Raw genomic sequence first — 24,177 nt, forward strand, 5'->3', positions numbered from 1 at the left:
AGGCCCTAGTAATGCACACTAAATCAGAAAGAAATGTGTGGCACTTGTAACCTAGCAGAGTTACAAGTGAATGAATTATTTCCACATTGTCTAACCACCATGTGGTATTGGGGAGATGCAATTCATACCTTCTACCACCTGAGGGCACTCCTAAAATCTTGAAACAACTTTCAGAGTCAAATTTTTATTCTACTAGGATGAAGGCGACTCAGTCTTACTTGAGGTTCAAGGATCAGTAGTAGCTTTAAAACCACGTTTCAAAAACCATGTATTTCTTCATAAAAACTGAGATGAATATAAATGTGAATAATTTTTATCCACTGCATATTCTTTGGGCCTCATATCCGTGCAACAAAAGTTGAGGTTCTAGGGCAGGATGAACAGAACTAAGTAACTTCCAACAAGAGTGTTTAAAAATTATTAATGAACCAATCTCATATGATTGTCCCTCTAGTCTACATGTTCACATCAACAAATGAAAGTTCACATTTCTGTGGAGAGTAACAGAAATTCAAGAATTACTTCAAATATATGATTTAAAAGTTGGTCAGAAAAGATTTAACTTATACATGGCACTTCAGTTCAAAAAAACAAGTCAACCACAGGCACCTTACCTGTCTCCTGTGAATTCAGTACTTCTAAGGCATGCATCATGGCACTTGCAAAGACATTGGCATCCTCTTTGCTGCCAAAGTTAAGACCATACACCTGTCTAGCATCCCGCCATTGGTGGAAGGTCTGTGTAGCTTGATTGTACTTCAACCCTTTAGGAATGGCACAATTTATCACCACCTAAAAGACAGGAATTATTTTAAAAGTCAATCTAATAATTGGCAGAATCAACAAAGTCAACAAATACTGACTGATTAGATATTCATTCATTCAAATCTGTTCCGCAGATGTTGGCAAAAAAAATGGTTAAAACAATTTCCTAGGGTAAAATCAATCTGCTGAAGTAACAGACTGATGGAAGCAAAGCTGTCTCCTGTTACAAGGTGTGGCTTTGAAACACTAAATAAGCAAAACAAAAGAAAATCTATATCCCTCATTAAATATAGTTTAGCATGTGTATTGTAGTATTATAGAGTCACAAAATGTATAAAATTTAAGCATGTATCTCAGTGAACATTCCCATGTAATGAAACCCCTCAAGAAATAGGACATCATTCTTAATTCCTTTCACCTTGCCTAAAGGTACTAGCCACACTTCTAATATCATAGATCAGTTTTAGGATTTTTATATATTATAAACGGAGTTACATAATAAATATTGGAATGTATCTGCCCTTTTTCCCCTCAAAAAGTATTTATGAAGTCATCCGTTGCATGTAGTTGTGGTTTGGTTTTTTTTCATTATGTTATGGTGTTCCGTTGTATGAATCATGTTTATTTAGCCATTCTCCCATTAACAAACATTTTAATTATTTGCAGTTTAGGAATATTAAAAATTGTGATGTTATAAGCATCCTAACTATGTCTTTTTTTACACATTTCTGTTGGGCATATACCCAGGAGTGGAACTACCACAGGCTATAGATAGGTTCACCTTTAGTAGAAAACTCCAGGTAGCTTTCCAATTTGGTTCTATCAATTTCACTTCTGCAGCCAAATGCAACAGCATGCAAAACTACACAAACAATGCAACATTACAATTCATATTGTCAGTCTTTATTTTAGTAATACTATATCTTTGTGGTGCTAGTTTATATTTCCCTGATGACTAATGAGTTTTGGTACTTTTTCATGTTTTAATGGCTATCTGAATATCATCTTTTATGGCTACCTGCTTAAATTGAATCTCTTGCCCATTTTTCTACTTAGTTGTCCAACTTTCTTTATTGCTCTTAATGGTGTCTTTTGAGGAAAAGAAGTACTTAACTTTCATTCATTCTAAATTCAGTCCAAATCTGCAATCATTTCTTTTATATTATAGTTAATGCCTTTTGTACCATTTAAGAAATGTTTCTCAGCCTGACCAGGTGGTGGCGCAGTAGATAGTGTCAGACTGGGATGCAGAGGACCCAGGTTCAAAACCCTGAGGTCACCGGCTCATCGGGCTTGAGCACAGGCTCACCAGCCTGAGCACAGAATCACTGGTTTGAGCGTGGGATGATAAACATGACTCCACGGTCACTGGCTTGAAACCCAAGGTTGCTGGCTTGAGCAAGGGGTCACTTGCACATATGAGAAAGCAATCAAAGAACAACTAAGGTACCACAATGAAGAATTGATGCTTCTTATCTCTCTTCATTGCGGCACCTTAGTTGTTCATTGATTGCTTTCTCATATGTGCCTTTGGGGGGGGGGGGTGGAGAGGAGCTACAGCAGAGTGAGTGACCCCTTGTTCAAGCCAATGACCCTGGGCTCAAGCCAACAACCTTGGGCTCAAGCCAGAGACCTTAGGCTTCAAGCCAGCGACCTTTGGGCTCAAGCCAGCGACCGAGGGGTCATGTCTATGTTCCCATGCTCAAGCAAGCAACCCTGCGCTCAAGCTGATGAGGCCGTGCTCAAGCTGGTGAGCCCACACTCAAGCCAGATGAGCCTGCGCTCAAAGTGGAAACCTTGGGGTTTCAAACCTCCGCATCCCAGTCCAATGCTCTGTACCTCCACCTGGTCAGGCAACTTTCACAACTTTTGAAAATTCTTATTCATTACCTCTCCAGTTACTGCTCTGCCCCACTCTCCCCTCTCCTCTGGGACTCTGATTACACATATATACTGATATATAGTATCCTTTTTTTTACTCCATTCCCTTCTGTCACTTAAGTTCTTTTTACAGTACATTTTTCTCTCTCAAAATATCTTAGCTTCAGTCTGAATATTTTTTTCTGACCTATATTCCAGTTTACTAATTCTTTTTAGCTGTTTCTAATTTGTTGTGAAACCCATCTCTGAATTGTTAACTACAGTTATTTTATTTTTCAATTCTTACATTTCAATTTGGTTCTCTTTTCAAGTATCCAGTTTCTGCTGAAATTCTCAATCTTGTCTTGTATTTCCTTAAATATATTAAGCATAGTTATTTTAAAGTCACTTTCTGATAGTTTCATTAAATGGATTCCCAGTAGGTCTGCTCAATTACTGTTCCTCTTGTTTCCTCATCTGTCTGGGTATTTTGATTGAATGCCAGACATTACGTATGGACAACTGGAAGGAAAATTTGAGGCCTACAATAATGTTATATTTTTTCTAGGGAAAATGTACATTTTCTTCTGGCAAACAGAGAGGAAAGCTAAGTCTTAAATCACCTTGATCCAAAAGTGAATGTAATGATTGAGGCTGAGCTGTAAGGGCCAATCTAATTCTGAATCAAACTTCTTCCCAGCCTATGAGATTTCTGGGTCCCACATCATGGCCTGAGGATTACCAAGACAACCCTTTCTCTCTCATAAAACACCATCTCGTTAGCAGGGCCTAACTTTCTATTTTTGCTCTACTAGTCCCATGACTTTCCCCAAAATCTATTTAGTTTCTCAGTCTCCTCTTTCAAAATTAGCACATACCTCTAGCAAACACAGGTCCACAGGTTCATTTCTATGGCTCTTTCTTTCAGATCATAACAACCTGCTGTATTTCCTTCCTCACATGCTTAACCAGCATCCCCATCCTTACTGCATTGTTCTTTCAAGGTTGGGAGCTCTACTATGCTTATATAACCTAATCACAGTGCTACCACAAAATAGTCACTTAATAAATGTAGAAAATGAAATATTTTAATATCTATATATTTCATTTGTATATGTTCCATTCTATAAACAAATGGGTGATTTTTTTAAATAGAAAGTTTAGATGTTATTCAATAAACTATAATAACATGTTTCCACTTAGAAAAGACTGATAACCATTAAGAAATGTAACAAGGTAATCTAAAAATGAGAGGAAACCAACTTTTATTGATATATTCATTGGTATATTATCATTTCTGTTACTTTAAGCAGTATTTCTATAAAACTGTATTTTCTGATTGTTTATTGCTAGTTATACAAAAATGCTACTGATTTTTAGACACTGATATGTATCCAGCAACCGTGCTGAACAATCTTTTTTTTTTTTAATTAAGTGAGAGGCAGGAGGCAGGGAGACAGAGACAGACTCTCCTGCAAGAGCCCTGACCAGAATCCACCCAGCAAGCCCCCTAGGGTGATGCTCTACCCATATGGTGCCGCTGCTCCATTGCTCACCAATGGAGCTATTTATTTCAGCACCTGAGGTAAAGCCTCGGAGCGAACCTGAGTGCCCAGAGCCAAAGTGCTCGAACCATGAACCATTTGAGCCATGGCTGCAGGAGGGGATGAGAGGGAGATGAGCAGAGGTGTGTGTGTGGGGGGGGGGGGGGGGGGGGGGCAGGGTGGAAAAGCAGATGGTTGCTTCTCCTGTGTGCCCTGACCAGGAATCAAACCTGGGACTTCCATATGCCAGGCTGATGCTCTAACACTGAGCAAACCAGCCAGGGCCTGAATAATCTTTTAGTTTTAATATTTTATCTCTGCTCATACTCTTGGGATGTTTTCATAGACAGTTTCACCAGTGAATAATTTCAGCACTGTTTCTTCCTTCTCAATCCCTATAGCTTCTATTTCTTCATCTTCATATCACTAGGTTACCTCCACTGCAATGCTAAATGAAAGTGATTAAGGCTGAAATCCTCAATTTACTCCTGAGATTAATGGCAATCCTCCTATTACACTGTACTGTCATGTAAAATGTTTGCTGTATATTTATATTAATCATCCTTATTAGTTTAATAAAATTCATTTTTATGCCAAAGGTGCTGAGAATTATTCCCTACAGATTTTAATTTTATCAATGCTTTCCCTGAATCTCATTTCTTGCAGTTTTTCTCCTGGTAAATTATATTACTAGGTTATCTAATGCTAAACTATCCTTATATTACTGAGATAAAGATAAACCCTATTTGGTCCAGAGGTGGTCTTTTTTATATATATACATTGCTGAATTTGGTCTGCTAATATCTTACTAAGGTCTTCAATGTCAATGTTTACAATTGAGACTGGGTTATAATTTTCCTCTAAAACTGTTCTATGTTTCTGACATCAGAAATGCACAAGCCTCAGGTAGTGTTATGAAGACTTTTAGATTTTGTTTGTAAATGTTCTAAACTCTATTTTCTAAATTTTAGGCAGATTATTAACTATTGATATAGTTTATGATTGCAGGTCTATTAAGTTTTTCTACTTTTCTGCAAATTTTGGTAAGTATATTTTTCTACAAAATGGCCAAATTACTGGCATAAAGCTGTTCAAAATATTATCAATTTATTTTCTGCCTGACCAGGTGGTGGCACAGTGAATAGAGTGTCAGACTGGGATGTGGAGGACCCAGGTTCAAGACCCCAAGGTCGCCGACTTGAGCGCGGGCTCATCTGGTTTGAGCAAAGCTCACCAGCTTGGAACCAAGGTCGCTGGCTCCAGCAAGGGGTTACTCAGTCTGCTGAAGCCCCCCAGTCAAGGCACATATGAGAAAGCAATCAATGAACAACTAAGGTGCTGCAATGAAGAACTGATGCTTCTCATCTCTTTCCCTTCCTGTCTGTCCCTCTGTCTCTCTTACCAAAAAAGAAAAAGGTAATTTATTTTCTTACTGTATCTATAGCTCTATCTTTTCCAATCCTAATACAGTACTGTTTATTTGTAACTACTCTTTTTCCTGTGTGATTCTGCCAATTTTTCTATTTAGCAGGACAGATTTATGTTAATAATTTTTATTTATTTTTAGTAGTTCCTTCTGCCTCCTTCTTAAGCTCACTCTACGTCATTACGACTTGTCCATTAAGCACAACTTAGACATCCCACAGGTTTCTATATATAATATCTTCTCACTCAGGTCTAAGTACTTTCTTACTTTCTAAACATTTTCCTATCTTCGTAATGATTTCATCTAAGTGTCATGAATTTTTTAGAAGTGTTTTCAAATTTCCAAACATTTTAAAAACACTCCATTTGTCAAAAACTGGATAGTTTGCTTCTCTTATGAATAAAAATGTCAGTGTTTCATATGGAAATTGCTTTGCTTGTACAGACGCCTTTCTAATTACTTTTAAATATTCATTTTCTTTTTTGTCAACATTTAGATACTTTTAGGACTGTTCCTCGGTACTATCTATGTTTTCCCCCAAACAGACTATTCTGACTACAGTTTTAAACAATTATATCTTACTGACTACACCAAGTCCTTCTGTAATTACAACATGACTTTTAAGAAGTTAACAGACCCTTACCTGATGATCCTGAATCTTCCTGCCCACCACTCTGAACGTGTTGTTGCCTGTGTGGTGATAGATATGAACTCTGCTGAACCCAGTGGAGCCCCCAGCTGGCACCCACTTCTTATTGGCATCATCATAAACCATCACAGCAGCTCTTGCCTGACAGATACTCTGTTCACTGTTTAAAAAAAGAAAGGAGGAAAACTTGAGATATTTAAAATATGCTAAGTTGCCCAGATACCCAAAAATATCGGTTAGCCAGCCTAGCAGTCAGTCAACAGTTACTGCTTTACTGGGTGCTAGAAACAACAGTGAACAAGACAGAGCTTCCTGCCCTGATGGGTACAGTTCAATGGATTAAAGGATACAACGTGATGAGATCAGGATCCATGAACACACACAGAACACAAAAAAATGTTTTCTTCTAAATTTAAGTATCTCACACACTCATTAAAACTGACTACAACTACAAGTATAAATTAATCATTTGTTTAATTGTATACGTGTTTATATCATAGTACTGGTGTCCTTCCATGAATCCTTTATTGAAAACCGTTTTTATCACCAGGCTTGCTTCAATATAGCAAATGCTGATAAGCTCTCTCTGCCCCTTAAGATATGGAGTTGGTCACTACCCATCAATGGATGGCAATGTGACTCAGGCCTTGATTCACCTTGGGCAAGATAACACCGTATGTTTCAAATTCCTTCATTTAAAAATGAAAAAGTAGCCTTGGCCCTTTAGCTTAGTTGGTGAGAACGTTGTCACCAAACACCAAGGTTGACGGTTCCATCCCCAGTCAGGGCATATATTGGAAGCAACTAGTGAATGCACAACTAAGTGGAACAACAATGAATGCTTCCCTCTCTCTCAATCTCTCTCTCAAATCATTCAATAAATAGTAATTTTAAAATGTTTTTAAAAACTGCATTACAAGAATGAAAAATTAAAATAAGATGCTTTTTAGGGATCCTTCTAATTAATTCTAACCTTCACAGATAAGTTTTTTAAAAAAGAGCAATTCTAAGATGTCTTCAAACCTCAGCTTTATCTCAAATATGTGTTACCAAGCAAGACTGAGATACATGAATAAATGAGGCAAGATGATCTTAATTTCATATCAGACACTAGTTTCATCTTTTAAAAATTCTCAAATACCACTAAATAAAAAACAAAATTTGAATTTTACTTTATTTCATCCCATATTTTATTTTTTAAAGAAATCAAATACAAAAAGTGAGCAACAGAAGAAAACAGGTACATTAACTCTGTGGTAACTATTAACTCAATCCCCACACAGAACACTTATCTGATGTTTAAGCCGCAGTTAATGCAGATGCTCCCCAGTAGCTTGTCCAATCCCATCTTTAACAAAAGCTTTCCTTATTCCAACTACTTTATAGTCTCAAAGATTTTAAACAGTAAGTCATGTGGGTTCTTCCCCAGTGTCCTCAGGAACAAAAAGTCACTTTCACGACCTCTTCCCTTACCCACGCTTCGGCCCCATCTCTCAACACTCTATGTATGTGTTTTATTTGACCTGCCGGGTGATCTGATGACAGAAGATCATGGGAGACATAGAGGTCACAGCACTAAGCAATACACTGCTTCAGACCAGTGGAGTTCTGTTTGTAATTTTTCCATTAGAGAAATGTTATAAAGACTTGTAGCAATATTTGTGCAGCACAAACACTGAAATAAACCCAGTGATGGTCTAAATTTTTATACTGCACTGAAATGTTTTTGGTAAAATAGTCTTGGGAATAAAAACAAGCCAATGACTAAAGCCTGAATTACATTTTAAAGCCTGATTAGAGTGTTTTTGTCAGTACAACACTGAAATCTCATCACTCACAAGAGAAAGACATCAAGTGACATTTACATAACCATATAGAAAGATTACAGGAAACAAAGTAAAGTGCCTCTCACAGCACACAATGGGAAACAAATTTACTACTAATTATAAACTACAATTCAGTAAACAAATCTGCAAATTAATAACAGCATTTTCCAGCTTTCAAAATTATTATTTTTGTACATACAGTATGTTTCCCATGGTTCAAGAAATAATGTCTCTTCAAGAAAGTCCCAGTGGGGTCACACAAGCAAGGCAATAGCACACCCTTATTTGTAAAGAGGTAATTCCAGAGCTCAAAAAAAGAAGGAAAAGTTTTCAAAAAATATAACAAAAAACCCCAAACCAGGATAGATAGATATGCTGTCCCAACTTCTCTGTCCACCCCTTCCTTCCCCCAATGCTCTGCAGTGGGTACCCAGAGACCTTCCAAAGACTGAAGCACATAGTTAATTGCATAGCTTTTAACTGGTGCTTATTACACTAACCACCTAGTCAACAATCAAATGTCTGGTCACTTCAACTTCCCTAAGAAAGCTACAGCCATGGAAACAAAGACATCTTCAAATGAACATAAAATAGCAATCCAAGTCCAAAAATGCAAAAAAGAAATTCAGTTGATTCATTTTCTAATGAAGATGGAAAAAAACATTCCAAATGAGATGTTAAGGATACACAGCTAACTCCAAATGGGAGCCAAGAAGCAGTAGGAAGAGCCAAGGCTGATGAGGGAACTCAAGCGTTAGAAATTTAGCTTTAGCAATGGCAGCATTTAGTTATAATAATACAGGATTAATGATTGATGCAAATAAAAAGCTTTGTTCCAGGAGCTGGATACATGAATAGGCCTACATGACTTCACAAGGCTGCAAGCAATCCACCTTTGTGTCCCAGACCCAGGAAAGCCACGAACAAAATGTTATCTAAGCCCCAATGCTCCAAGGATGGAATGCCTGCTGACAAGGACACAGATCAAGTATTACTGGTCAGCAGATGAAAAAAACACTAGAAAAAATCCTGGACTGTGTTGGGCAGATAAAATATATTATGCTCACTTTGTTAAAGATGGCGCTGCCCAGGTGATTGCTTGGGATGGTTGTGATTATGTTAATATGTGTTGGGGGAGGGCTTTCACACCAAAAGGTTTTAAAAGGAAGAGAGATCACTTTGTTCCGGGGAAGAGGGATTTCGTTCTAGGAGAGCAGAGTAAGGCCACGTGGAGGAGAAGAGAAGCAGCCAAGATGACGGAGTTCTGAAGGAGAAGCCAGTTTGTGCAGTTTGTGCAGAAAGAAGGAGATGGGGAACAGAGGTGAATAAGGCTAGTGAGCTAGAAACCTTTGATTCTAGGAAACTCAGATAAGTCAGTAGCTTTGTGAGCACTGAATGAGTGGGTTTTGGAGCCCAGTGTGTGTTCTTACTTGCCGGCCCGGTGCAAGCTAGGATTAAAGATAATGGCCCACCAGTTCTTGGCTCTGTTGTTTCATTACCAACTGTGCGAATCTAATGTGAACCTGCACAGGCCAGGCAGCTGTGATGGTGGCCGTGGCTACTGGCCTTACACACTGCAACTTTAATAACTTTTCCCTAAATTCTAAACCTCTTACCAACCCTTCTCATCCCCTTACAAAAAAAGGTTGGTTGAGACAAGGTGTTAAGATGGTGCTTGAGTAGAGAACCCCATCTTTCTCAGATTGCTGTCCATCTGAATAAAGTGCCCATACAGATGCAATCCCTGTCTCTGCTTATTTGGCTGAACAGTGACAAGCAGCATGAACATGGGTATTTTTCTGGTTTCAAGGTTAAAGAGAAGAAAAAAATAAGATGCAGGTAAGAGCTGAGGTGCTATTGGAAAAGTAGTGATAGCCATGTGGCAAGCTGAGAAGGAACAGATTAAGCCTAAATAACTGCAGTCCTAGAAGACATTGGGCACTCAAAGAAGCCACATCAAGGCCCAACCAGGAACAGATGGCATTGCCCACTGTGGTTCTTAGTGACAAATTCAAGTCAAATCTTTCCATTCCTTTCCACAACATCTGAGGACCTTTCCATACTAGAGACAGACATCCTGTGGTATAAAAAATACTTGGTCTTTGTCCTGGTTCCTGGCACAGGGTTCCTAAAAACCCTTGGCATCTCGAGCAGTAAGAGTATCTTTGGTATGCTAATGAGATGACTCTCGCTTCAGGATGGGGGCTATTGCTAGAAATACTAAGTCATGATTAGAGGGTTGAAATTTTCAGTCCCACCCCACCTACCCCCACCTCTGGGGAGAGTAGAAGGGCCAGAAATTGAGTTCACACGTGTGGAGTCTTGGTAGCACTGTGCGGGGTGAAATAAGCGAATCAGAAAAAAACAGGAACTGCAGGATTCCATACATTGGTGGGACATAAAAGCGAGACTAAGAGGCATGGACAGGAGTGTGGTGGTTACGAGGGGGGGGGGGGGGGGGGGTACAGAGAGAACTGGATGGAGGGTGGCAGAGGACGATCTCTCTTCGGGTGATGGGTATGCAACAGAACTAAATGACAAGATAACCTGGAAATGTTTTCTTTGAATGTATGTACCCTGATTTATTGATGTCACCCCATTAAAATAAAAATTTATTTATAAAAAAAAAAAATTGAGTTCACTCGTCAATGGCCAATGATTTCATCAACCAAGCTTATGTAATGAAACCTCTGTAACAACACCCAAACCAGCTCACGCTGAGGTGCTGGGCAGCACATGCCCAGAGTGAGCATGGGAAGTGCAACCGTCCCATACCGTGATCTCTACATCTCTTCCACCTGGCCGCTCTGGGTTGCATCCTTTATAATAAACCAGTAATGGTAGATACAGTACTTTCTAAGTTCTTGGAGTCATTCTAGCGAATTATCAAACCTGAAGGGGGATCCTAGGAACATCTGAATTTGTAGTCAGTGGGGCCTACAAGGTTAGCCTATGTCCCATTGGCAGCTGGTGTCCGGTGTGGGGACAGTCTTGTGGGACTGAGCCCCTACCCTGTGCAGTCTGTGCTAACCCCAGACAGTGCCACAGTTGAACTGAATTGTTGAGACACCCAGTAAGTTGGTATCAAAAAATAGATGAACTGGCTGTTGATGTGAGAAGAAAACAACTCAATATACCAGCTCCAACTATAGGTGGACACAAAATAAGCCAATGGGTACCCCATTTTTGGATTTCATGGACCCATAAACCTCAAATACAGATTGGGTAAATCAATATAGAGGGTTGACAATATTTTGGGCTGCTTTCTAGATAGGAGGTTGGGGGAGCGGAGGGGTCACCATACCTTAATAAAATGACGATATTTTGGAACTTAAAAATCTCAAACTAAAGACAATGCACTTTAATATATTATAAATGTAATAACTAGCTTTCTATACCATTCTCATATTATACATTTTTTGTTTTTATTTATTTTTTCCATTTCTCTCACCCAGTGAACTATTTAATAAGTTCTGCTTTAAAGTATGACTGGCTTGGTCCTGGCCAGTTGGGCTCAGTGATAGAGCACTAGCCTAGCATGTGGATCTCCCAGGTTCAATTACCATTCAGGGAACACAGAATAAGCGTCTACCTGCTTCTCCACCCTTACGCTTCTCACTTCTCTCTCTCACTCTCTCTCTTCTCCTATCCTCCTGCAGCCATGGCTTGATTAGAGTGAGTTGGCCCCAGGCACTGGGGATGGCTCAGTAGCCTCTGCCTCACCTGCTAAAAAATGGCTCCAGTTGCAAGAGCCCCAAATGGGCAGAGCACTGCCCCTTAGTGGGCTTGCCAGGTGGATCCCAGTCGGGCACATGTGGGAGTCTGTCTCTGCCTCCCCTCCTCTCACTAAAAAAATTTTAAAAAATAAATATTTTTTTAAAAAAAGTATGACTGGCTTGGTCACAACATAACTACTGCACATTTGTGTAGATACAAGCAATAGAGGAATGCCAGGAACAGCTCAGAAGTTCTCCTGATAAGAATTCCCCGCTTTCTCTTGGAGGATTTTTAACTGAAAAAGTCAACAAGGGAATTTCTGAAATGCTGAAATTGTACATACACGTGAGTTTTACAAGGAAAAGTAACAAGGAAGTAAGGCAAGATGTAAGAACCACACTGCTGAAGAGTCAAAAAGGAAAAGAAAATAAGCACAGCAAAAACAACAAAAATTTTATACTCATCATACGACTGTTCTCTCTGCATTATAACAAGTCTCAAAATGAACACATGGTCAAACCTTCAACATCCGGAGTCAGTAAAGGAACTACACAAAGATTAAATCAGTAAATTACTCAATAATAGTTTTGTGAAGATCAGGCACTAAATTAGTTATAAAAACATTTCATTTTATGATCAAATGCAATTGATATACTATACACAGTCAATACAGTTTTTCTTCCTGATGTTAACTTTGGTTTTTAATAATATAACATCAGAAGCATAAAAACACAACACTACATTACAATTCTGTGGCTTTGTCAAGTAATTCATTCCTGAATATAGTCAAATTTCCTGAACATGTATACATATAATGGTAGAGAATGGTTGCCAAATTCCCTTCTCAAAGCTACAAGTAAATGAAAAGCTTCCTGGTACTTAAGCAAATTAAGAATGGCTTGGCTATTCTGGTATGTGCTATTTACTGAGGTTGCCATAAAGCCAAGTCTTTGAAAATCGCAACTTCCTTTCAAAGACATCACTCATGAATCATTACTTGTCCAAGAAAGCATGACAATGACAGCACCTAGCACACAGTAGGCATTCTTTAAATGCTGTTTGGTACATAATTTCATCTAATGAAATCCTATTTATCAAGACTTGGATCAAGTACCATTTCTCTGTTAAGTCTTTCCAGGGTCTCCAAAGCCAGAATTAACTGCACACTCCTGAGCTCCCAGAGTATTCATTAATCTTTGAACAAGGACAACCCTCTGTGGAGGTAATATCTGAGCCACAGAAAAGAGTTGGCATGTCACTCCAAGTGCACTGGGAAGCCACTCAAGGGCTTGAAGCAGAACATGGCTTACATTTTTAAAAGATGACCCCAGCTACTACATAGATAGAAAAGGGATTCAGGAAAGTGGCACGAAGACCAAGAATGGTAGCATGAAGACCTGAGTGTGATGGACACATGGTGGCGTTTGAGCGTACTAGAAACACAGGAGAGGGAAGCATACAGGAATAGATGTTAGAAGTACAGCAGACAGGATTCACTAGTACATGAGTGAGAGGGGAGAGGAAGGAAGGGGGCAGCCAAAGGCAGGAGGAAAATTATGGATGTCACTTCACGTTTTACTAATACTCCCAAAGTAACCCTAAAAGCTTCACAGAAGAAGGCTACAGAATTAACATGTATGTTATAAAATAGGCTAAAATATTTAAAGGTATATGTCATTTTTAAAGACACCAAACTTTAGTTCAATAAACCAACCATTATCACCAGTACAGGTCATATTAGATATCAGGGCTTCTACTATAGGGTATGTTTATGAATACTAAACAACTTTTCGCATTTCATATTCCATCAGAAAAAGATTTAAGAATGGAGGTGGGGGAAGCTGTTTGCTAGCAACAATTAGGTGTCATGGCTCGCTGATTGAGGGATACAGGAAAGACATTGTGAATGCTACTGACAAACAGCAGACACAAATAATAGCAGCAAACAAGCTTATTTTCTGCAAAGCAAGAAAACCATCTGGGAGGCAGCAGCCCCAAATTATGTAGAAAGGCACAATTTCCAGCACAAACACACAGCTGCATATCACCCATGTTTCTAAGAGATACAGAACGGTTAAAAAAAAAGAAGAGAAGTACAGATGCAATCTAATACAATAACTGATCCATAGTCACCAAAGAAAAGAATCAGTGTATTCTAAGTAGGTAGAATGTTTCAAAAAACAAGTCTGTTGGGTTATATTGTAGAATGAAAAAATCTTTTAAATCATGAGGCTAAGTAGTAAGTAGGAAAAAGTACCCCAAAGAGGCACTCACAACCTGCAGTCCTGTGTTTGGGAGTAATGAGAAAAAGATTTTTATAAATCTTTGTGGTACTATTTGACTTTAATTATGAATACTTCTTACTTGAATAAGTATAGAAGTGCAAATTCTATAAATGTAACTTGGCCAACAAAAAAAAACCCTGCCTCTGCCAACAGTATACCTGGATAGAGAGAAATAATAAAGAAAATGAATGTGCACAATTTCAATATTCTCAGAACCTTGAGAGAGTAGAGACAACTAGGGTGAAATTCATTAAGAGTTTGTGGAGACAAAAGAAAATGAAATCATATTGGGCGGGAAGAAAAAGAGACATTAAGAAACTAGTGAGACTGAAAATATCTTGGCTGGGGACCTGCCTCCCCTGTCAGCTGAGCGGGGCACATCTGAAGGAGAGGCACGCTGCTGAGGAGCACAGATCAGTTCAAGCCCTCATGCTTACCCTAGGATACAGAAGATGAGTTAACAAAAATTAAGCAGATATTATTTTTTTAGAGAATTAATATCAACTGTTTCAGGAGACTACACTCTACAACTATCCAGAGATGAGTATTTTCAGAGCCCATGTTTCAAAGTATTCCTTAACTGCATACACAAAAGTCATAACAAAATCAATGAGAAAAATACTATCTATTTTATTAGTACAGACTGAAATATCCTCAGTTAGTTATAGTTATACAGAATCCAAATCTCTTTCCACTATGGAAGAACTAAAATCCGTTGACAATTAACTGACATAGGTAATCAATTACCAAGCCACTGCTGTGATGGTAATAATAGTAATAATACAAACAAATACTAATATGACAAATACTAGTAACAAATAAATACTAACCACCACACACTGCTCTACGTGCTTTGCCTTTATTAATTCATTTATTTATTCAATGACTTTATTTGGTAGATACTTGTTAATATCTCAGTTTTACAGATAGTAAGTCAAGACACAGAGAAATGAATTAATTTGACACAGAACATCCTGTAGAAAGGGGGAGAAATGGGGACTCAAAACAGCCAGCCAGTATGCTTCAAGTCTGGACTCAAGACCACTCTACTTGAGTAAGACAGGAAATTCTGCCTAATAATTACATCAGTTCCACAAAATTACCTCCTTATAAGTGCTCTATTATTTGCACATTATACTTCATGTTATATTCAATTTGAAGCTTCAGGAAGAGAATTTGTGTATCTGCTGAAATTGATGTTCTCATAGAAATAAGCAAGGGTTCTTTCAAAGAGCTCTCTAGAGAAAATATACTATAACAAAAACACCTCTATACTATCACAGCTTTGTAAAGATAGTAGAAAACATATGCATACAATTAATACTTCAGAGAAAAGTTCCTTCAAGTAGAATCCCAACCTTCTTCAAAGAATTACATGAAAACAAAATGTGGGAAGCATTTTAGGGACATAGGTTACATTTTCTGTAAAAATGGCCTAAATCTCTTGATGACCCCTGAACTAGGCATGTGCAGGGCACTTTCTAAGTAACCTAACTAAAGCTAAAAGAATTGAACTAAAATTTGACCTGCTGCCCAAGAGTCAGAATTTAAAGTTTAAATCCAACCAACTTAATTTGCCTGCTGTAACAAAAATGTCAACACTCCCTGAGTTCCATAACAGAATTCAGACTCCACATTATAACACAAGGTCCACAATACAACTGAAAATGACTCAACATTCTCAAAAGAAAAGAGAGCTAATGGAGCCAAGCTCAAGATGAAGATAACGCAATGTAGGACTTAAAGCAGCTACTGTACCTGTGTTCAATGACATAAAGTAAAATGTGCTCACAATAAAAAGATAAAAAATAGCAGAAAAAGACTTGATATACCAAATGAAAATTCTACTATTGAAAAATACAGACCCTGGACTTTTGGCTCAGTGGTAAAGCATCAACCCAGTGTGTGGATGTCCTGGATTCGATTCCCAGTCAAGGCACACAGGAGAAGTATCCATCTGCTTTTCCTCCCCTCTCCCCGCCTCCCCCCTCTTCCCCTCTGCAGCCAAAGCTCAGCCCTGGGCACTGAGGATTACTCCATGTGGTTCTCAACCTGTGGGTCGCGACCCCCGCCGGGGTTGCGACCCACAGGTTGAGAACTGCTGCTCCACGGCCTCCACCTCAGGTGCTAAGAAGAGCTCTGTTGCTGTGAGCAACAGAGCAACACTTCAGATGGGCAGAGCATTGCCCCCTAGTGGGCTTGCGGTGGATCCCAGTTGGGGTGCCTGTAGTACTCTGTCTCTGTCTCCCCTCCTCTCACTAAAACTAACTAACTAATTAAATAAATAAATAATAAATATTGCTCAGAAAAATTAGGGGATATTTTATCACTTCATATGAAGCTATAAAATATCCCCTAATTTTTGTGAGTTGTATAAATAAAAACATTTTTTTTTTAATTATTATTAAGATTAAAAGTCCTCTGAATGAGTTTAACAGAAGAACTGGTAAACTTTATAACCTATCAATAGAAATTATCCAACTTAAAGATGAGAGAGAAAAAAATGGGGAGAAAATGAACAGTGGCTCAGGGACCCGTGGAGTAATATCAACAGGTCTAACATACAAGTGAGAAGAGTCTGGCCTGGCCTGTGGTGGCGCAGTGGATAAAGCGTCGACCTGGAAATGCTGAGGTCGCTGGTTCGAAACCCTGGGCTTGCCTGGTCAAGGCACATATGGGAGTTGATGCTTCCTGCTCCTCCCCACCTTCTCTCTCTGTCTCTCTCTCCTCTCTCTCTCCCTCTCCCTTTCTCTCTCCTCTCTAAAAAATGAAAAAAAAAAAAAATTAAAAAACAAACAAACAAAAAAAAACGGGTGGAGAAGAGTCTGGAACCACAAATAAGGGGGGAGGAGGGAGCTGAAAAACATAGTAACCATAGTTAGGTGTACTGTAGTCAAAGATTAAGAGAAATGCTTGAGACAGCCAGGATGTAAAAAAAAAAAAAAGAAAGAAACATTACAAGGAAGAGAACAATACAGATGACCATGGATGACTTCTCAGAAACACAGACCAGAATAACAGTCCTTAAGGAGCCAAAACACAAAACTGTCGATCCAGAATTCTTTATCCAAGGAAAATGTTCTTTAAAAATGAAGTCAAATTAAGACTTTCAGATTAAAAATTCTTAAAGCTGTAAAGAAAGGGTACTAGAAGAAAACAAATACTCAGTATGAAATAAAAGTACTGAAAATGGTAAATATTGGATAAATATAAATTCAATTATGACTGTTTAAAGCAAAAATTGTAACATTTTATGGTGTTTCAAGCTATGTCGAAAGAACACATATGACAATTACAGGAAGAAACTGGAAGGAGCTACCCTAGTTGCAACGCTTCTATATTTTATGTTAAGTGCTACAACATTAACCCTAAGCAAGTGGTAAAAAGCTATGGATATATATTATAATCACTAGAGCAATCAATAAAGGGGAAAAATGCAAAGTGTGTAGGTAAAATGCCAACAGATTAAAATGGAATTCTAAAGGTAGCCAATAATTAAAGGAAGGCTGAAAAGGAGTATCTGAGTAAAATAAAGAGGATAATCAGAAAACAAGTATTAAAATAGTAGACAGAAGTCCAACCACATAATAATTATATTAACTAATTAAAATGAAGAGATTATATAACAATATTTTTTTTTGAAGACCCGATTATATGTTGTCTACAGGAGCTGCATTTAAAATATGTAAGAATACAGATAGGTTGAAAGTAAATGAAAAGAAAATTGTGTGCCATGCAAACAATAAGCATAAAAAAGCTAGAAGTGATATACATTTTAATATCAGAAAAAGTATACTTTTAAGCAAAGAGCAGAGATAAAGAACATGTAAAAGAGAGATAAGAATAATATTTGCAAAATGTAAATCTGACATGTATCCAGGATTTATTTCTAAAACTCCTGCAACTAAACAGACGAGCAACCAATAAAACACTGGGCAAACAATTTAAACAGATGTCACAAAATATAATATAGAAATGGTAAGTCCATATAAAAGTCCTGATCATCATTAATCATTAGGGAAATACAAATTAAAATCACAATGAGAGGTCACAACACACCCATGAGAATGGCTAGAATGTGGTGCAACGGTAATTCCCAAACTCTGTTGAGTATATAAAATGGTTCAACTGAAAGATAATTTTTTATAGAACTAAACACACACTAACCCTCTAACCCTTTCATTCCAATGCTAATATAAGCATTGCCAAAACCTGGGAACAGCCCAGTAACCCATTAGAATGGATAAACAAATTGTGGTCTAGTCATACAAAGGTATAATACTGAGCAAGACAAACAACTGAAACAGGAAAGAACATAGATGAATGGCAAAAACATTACATCATTAGGAAGCATTACAAGAGCACGTATTTTATGGTTCCTAGATGAAGTTCGGGAATAGGAAATTGTAATCAATAGTGGAAATAAATCAGAAGAGCAACTTGTCTATGGGGGCAGGGTGAAAGTGAGGATAGCATGGGAAGGAATTCAGGGGACCTTGCCATCACCCTGGAATGTTCTGTATCTGGAAAGGGGTTTGGGTTACACAGTTGTGTGCATCTGTCAAACCTCACCCAATGGTCTGTGCATGTCACTGTGTATATTTTACCACAAAGGAATAAAAATGGTATACTGAGTCCCAGTTAATGATATACACACTGAAATACTTAGCAAACAGTGCACTGATGACTAGAACTTATTTTTAAGAAATGCATCAAAATAAATTACATATATGGTTAGATATGTGATAAAGCAAGTATAGCAAAATGTTAATCAAGATTGTGGATACAAAGATTTTCACTGAATAACTCTTTCAGCTGTTCTGTATGTTTTGAATTTTTCATAATAAACTATGCGGGTGGGGTGGGGAGGTAAATTCACCAAGTTTTATTCCTGTGCAGCCTTCTCTCTAAAGGAGCTAATTATTCACAGGCTTCATACCCAAAATAAAAATTATGTAATACAGTACATTTTTTATAGCTTCATTAATAAAAAGGAAAGACAAAAGACTAGCATGTTTTATTTCTCCATATCCATTCCAATCAGAACTCTAAAGTTTTTCAATTGAATGGGTTGAGAAACAATGTGTAGATGAAAATAATCAGTTTGAAAGTAGGGTAGTGACTAATCTCCTCCCCTTATAGCTCAATACACACCCTTACCACCACCACCACCACCACCACAGCTTAGATAAGAGTCCATACACACAGTCTGCAACTAATACCTGTTAAAAAGTGCCAAAACATTCTTTAGGGTCCACACTTGTCACCTAAGCTCCAAAACCACATAGACAATTTCCTAGTATGTATTTCTACCTAAGTATCATAAACCTACTTCAAAATGCAACCTATTGCCCTCCTTCACCCTATCTGCCCCTCCCTCTCTATTTCCGATCCCCAAAACCCAAAAACCCTAATATCTGGCCCCAGCTAGAAACCCGAGTGCCACTCTACAGACTGCTCCTCTGCAGTCACCCCAATCAGCCACCAAGCCTGCCAACTCCACCACCCAAGGCTCTACAGATACCCCTCCACTCTGACCCGCTGCCTCTACATTAATGCATTATTTCCTTCCTGGATTCTACAGGGGCCCCCAAAGAAGCCTTCCTACTTCCACCACAGCTAGAAGCCCTATAATCAGCACTTCTTGAACATGGATAGTATCTTATTACTTAGAAAATATAACATCCTGCTCTCTATGCACAGGAAACTCGAAGAGTATTTTAATCAGGCCCTTTTACAAAGTAAGAGCTCAATACTTAATGAAGTATTGAGCTTCATTAAGCTCAATCTCAGGTAAACTGATAAAGACAAGTTTATTCACATTACCACATCACTTTTACAGTTAAGGCCAGATGGGAATGGTAATCTTAGATTTCACTATAGAACTGTTGCTAAGCATATTATCAAAATCATTGATACATAGACTATACAGTACTTTTATCCCCTACCCAGCCTGCATTCAACAAGGCTTCAGATTTCTTTGACATGTCAATTACCATCAGTACTACATTCTATAGGGCACAGAGGGGCAGCTTTAGAAGCACCAGAGCAAACGAGCTCAGAGACGAGAATTAGGAGTTAGACCTGAATGAGTTTCAACTCCAGCTCTGCAGTTCTCACACATCCATGTAACCTTGAACAAGTTGCTCTTTAGCTTCCTTAAGCCTCAGTTTCCTCACTTCTAAGTGGAATAATAGCAGTACCTACCTCACAGAACTGCCGTGAGGGTAAAACCAAGGACATAAAGCACTTCAAGAAACAGGCACTCAATAATGGTAGCCATTACTAGCATTAGCAGCAACAGCATTCTGGTAAATGAGGAGAGCAAATAAGGGGAGTTCTAGAATCACAAGCATGCGCAACACTACCAAACAAACTACAGTGCAGCCTTAACATCGGCTGTGTTGACTAGCAAAGCTCTAGAGCCATGACATCCACGGAGTCTTCTTTTGTACAAGACTCAGAACTTCCTGCTGCCAGACTGGAGCAGGAAAGTGAGCTTGATCACCTGCCCATCACCTGCATGCCAATGGGGCTTCCTTCCCTTCCACTCACCACGGGCACTCGTTTTTATCTAGTGGCTATTACAGGCCACAGGGCTTATTTATGGATCTGGGCATTCACAACGGCCTTGACGTAACACAAGTACACCGACCGCTAAAAATGGCTGTTGCTTCGCACATCTCTAGCTTCCGACTTCTTGTTTCAATTTAACTGCTACCGCATGTGACTTAATTTTTGTTAAATTTGTTAATTTTTAATATTTGGATTTTTAAATTTTTAATTGATTTTAGAGAGAGAGGTAAAGAAAGGGAGGGGCAGAGAGAAAGGGGAGGGAGAGAAAAGGGGGTGGGGGGGAGAGAGGGGGGGAACATCAATTTCTGGTTCCATTAATTTATGCATTCATTGGTTGATTCTTACATGTGCCCAAACCTTGGCTAATGCGGATGATGCTCTAACCAACTGAGCTACTCAGCCAGGGCAATTTTTAATATTTGACTTAAAAGTCAACTTAAAGATATATATGAATACGATAGTCAGGTATGTCGGATACTTGTCAAACTGTTTAAGTTTATTATAAACTGATGCTTCTCATGCCTAAAAATAACTACTTGAGGAAAGCCTGGTTTTCCTATTATCCTAAAAAACCCTTAATTTTCCAAGAGTATTTCTTTGATACTCATGGTTCCAGACCAGATATTCAACAGCTGCCAACTCTTGCTCAAAACTACTTTATAAGTTGTGAAATTCTGTCTTGAAAAACAGCTTGTCCACTACAGCTGGGGAAGCATACTTCTCTCCTCTTTCTCTATATATAGATAGTTCTTCCAACCAAACCGGACTTCAGCCTATAAATATGACATACCAGACCCCCCTTGGCACAGATTAGCTAAATAAAACAAGGTCAGCCTGACCAGGCGGTGGCTCAGTGGATAGAGCGTCGGACTGGGATGCAGAGGACCCAGGTTCGAGACCACGAGGTTGCCAGCTTGAGCGCGAGCTCATCTGGTTTGAGCAAAGCTCACAAGCTTGGACCCAAGGTCGCTGGCTCAAGCAAGGGGTTACTCGGTCTGCTGAAGGCCCACGGTCAAGGCACATATGAGAAAGCAAGCAATGAACAACTAAGGTGTCACAATGTGCAACGAAAAACTAATGATTGATGCTTCTCATCTCTCCGTTCCTGTCTGTCTGTCCCTGTCTATCCCTCCCTCTGAATCTCTGTCTCTGTAAAAAAAAAACCAAAAAAAAAAACCAAGGTCAGCATTACTCTAGGTTCTGAGGACTAGACTATGATGACTACCATACAACAAAAACCCCAGGAAGAGTTCTTGAAGATTGTATGAGATAGCACATAGAACTTGAACACACATACCCCGAAGAAGTCGAGGAGCCCAAAGGAGCCTACAAAAAACAAATTTCTTTGAAGTTACATGTTTTATATTGAAATTTAATGAGTATCTGGCAATTCATTCCATGGTACAGCCTGTTTTAATATCATGCTCTCCCTAAAAATTCTTTCAGGAAAACTGATGCTCCAGGTAGATAAGCCACATTTGGCTATGGTCTCCATATACAGCACACTGCAGCATGGCCCTGTGGGGGTCAACAGGTACCCAGCAGTACAAGAAGAAGGAAGTATCAAAGAGTGCAGTGAACGCCATGAGAGAAAGCCTGAATCTTCAAGCGCACACCCACCCTTAGGCACTGAGAGCCGGAAGAACATGATAGATGGAAAGCCAGCAGTCATGCGATGTCACTGACGAGGGGATGAACGTGATGAAAGCTCAGAGTGATTTAGGAATCACAAACATATGATGTTTTGTTCACACGCTCTGGCAGTGTGTTGAGAAAGTAATTTTAGCATAGCATAATAAAAAAAGAATTACTGGCCCTAATCTGAAAAAGAGTAGTTGACTTTTACCATTCGTCCTCAGCCAAATACAAACTGCATGATGTTCAAGAAACTTGAACGTTCCTGTCCTGTACTTCTACAAAATGTTCAAACAAGTTACAATGGCAATTATATGCTTGTTTGTTTCTTTCTAAGCTGCTTGACTAGAAGGCTTTAGTGATGTGATTTTCTAATATTATTATGAATAAAGATGGATGCTTGCAGAGAAGACTGGCTGGTTAGCTCAGTTGGTTAGAGCATTATCCCAAAACATCAAGGTTGAAGGTTCGATATCCAGTCAGGGAATTTACCGGGAGCAAGCAAGGAATGCACAACTAAGTGGAACAACAAATCAATACCCCCAAAATCAATTAATAAATGAAAAGGAAAGAAACCAGACTAATGGGCCTTGAGCATACACCTATTATTTTTACATGGCATCAGCTGTTAAAAATCTCTTTTCAGTCCACCTTAAGAAGAAGCTGAAACAAGTGTGCATGCACTAGAAGTTGAGGTGAGGCTAGAAATGCAGAAATATTACACTGCTTCTCTGGCCCATGGCTAGATTCAAGGTTTAAGGACAGTTCTTCCTAAATGACTAAAGTAATAGGCATGTGCAATCGTTTTTTGTATTGTTTTGTTTTTTTCATTTGAGTGAGGACATCTTCGATCAGTGCACAAAGTCTGTTTCTGGGACTGCCTCAATGACATCACATCATTACAATCTACTTAATCTTGTTGGGATGCCTGGGCCAACAGTTTGTCTTCTCTCCACCCTTTTCATCATTCTATTTTGGAATGTCCATCTGGAAAGCCTTCTTTGCCCCACTGCAAGTCTGTGTCTCCCAGTCCACATGCAGGAAGTCTTCTTGAACTGGCCTCTCTCCACACCACCCCCCAAGTCGATCAGCAAGTACCACAGGACTGGCCTGCTCCTGTCCCTGTCCCTGCATGGCTCTCACTATGTTATAACAATTTATCAGACAGTGCACATCCTAGTGTAGAGAACTCTATTATCTCCACCTGTAGTGTTAACACTTGATCATATTCAAGTATAGTATTTGCTAAATGTCAAATGAGCAAATGAATTACAATGCCCAGCATGGAATGTGGATAACCACTACTTAATTTTTTAAAACTTGTTAAAAAAAATCACTTCCATCAGAAATAATATGCAATTTAGTATTTGAAGTCAATGGGGAAATTTCTCTTCCTTTATAGGTATCTTTGCTAAAAGCAATAAATACTTTATAGACAACTTTGCTGAAAATAAAAAGCATGATCAGTGAGTTAGAAACTATGTATGTACCAATCTGATATAACTGAGGGAAAACGGGTATATAAAAATATACAGTATCAGATCTATTTAACTGAAGCTTGGGAACAATTCAATCTGAAAACTACCAAATTAATTATGACACAAAGATTCAAACTAAATATGTCTACTAGTCAATTAATTTTAATCAGATTAAGTCCAAAACTCAAGCTGATTTAATGAAATGTATCTTGACTTGAGTAGTTGGTCACACTCAAATTCCTAACAAAATGAGGGGAAAACACTCCCTTGCTCTCCAACAGAAAACTTGAAGCCAGCCTCCTAATCGTGAAATGTGCTTAGTCACGACAAAGGTGTACCTAAAAACAAGGTGGGACTACTCAGAACAGCTCATGTGTTAGCTTCATCTTTTGTTTCTGCAGCAGTTGACTATCAGC

The 24,177-nt window shown here is 38.7% G+C and overlaps 1 protein-coding gene across 6 annotated transcripts in view; it reads right to left on the bottom strand.

Moving 5' to 3' along the window:
* Positions 1 to 24,177, bottom strand: part of ENAH (ENAH actin regulator) — a 134,636-nt gene that overhangs the window by 66,039 nt on the left and 44,420 nt on the right. For all 6 annotated transcript variants that reach the window (XM_066381279.1, XM_066381264.1, XM_066381289.1 and 3 more), the window contains 2 exons: positions 6,239 to 6,404; positions 615 to 792 (listed from right to left, as the gene is read on the bottom strand). In XM_066381279.1, coding sequence (XP_066237376.1) covers positions 615 to 792; positions 6,239 to 6,404 — 344 coding nt within the window. The remainder of the gene's footprint in view (positions 1 to 614; positions 793 to 6,238; positions 6,405 to 24,177) is intronic.

The sequence above is a fragment of the Saccopteryx leptura genome, chromosome 1, assembly GCF_036850995.1.
Source record: "Saccopteryx leptura isolate mSacLep1 chromosome 1, mSacLep1_pri_phased_curated, whole genome shotgun sequence".
Lineage (NCBI taxonomy): Eukaryota > Metazoa > Chordata > Mammalia > Chiroptera > Emballonuridae > Saccopteryx > Saccopteryx leptura.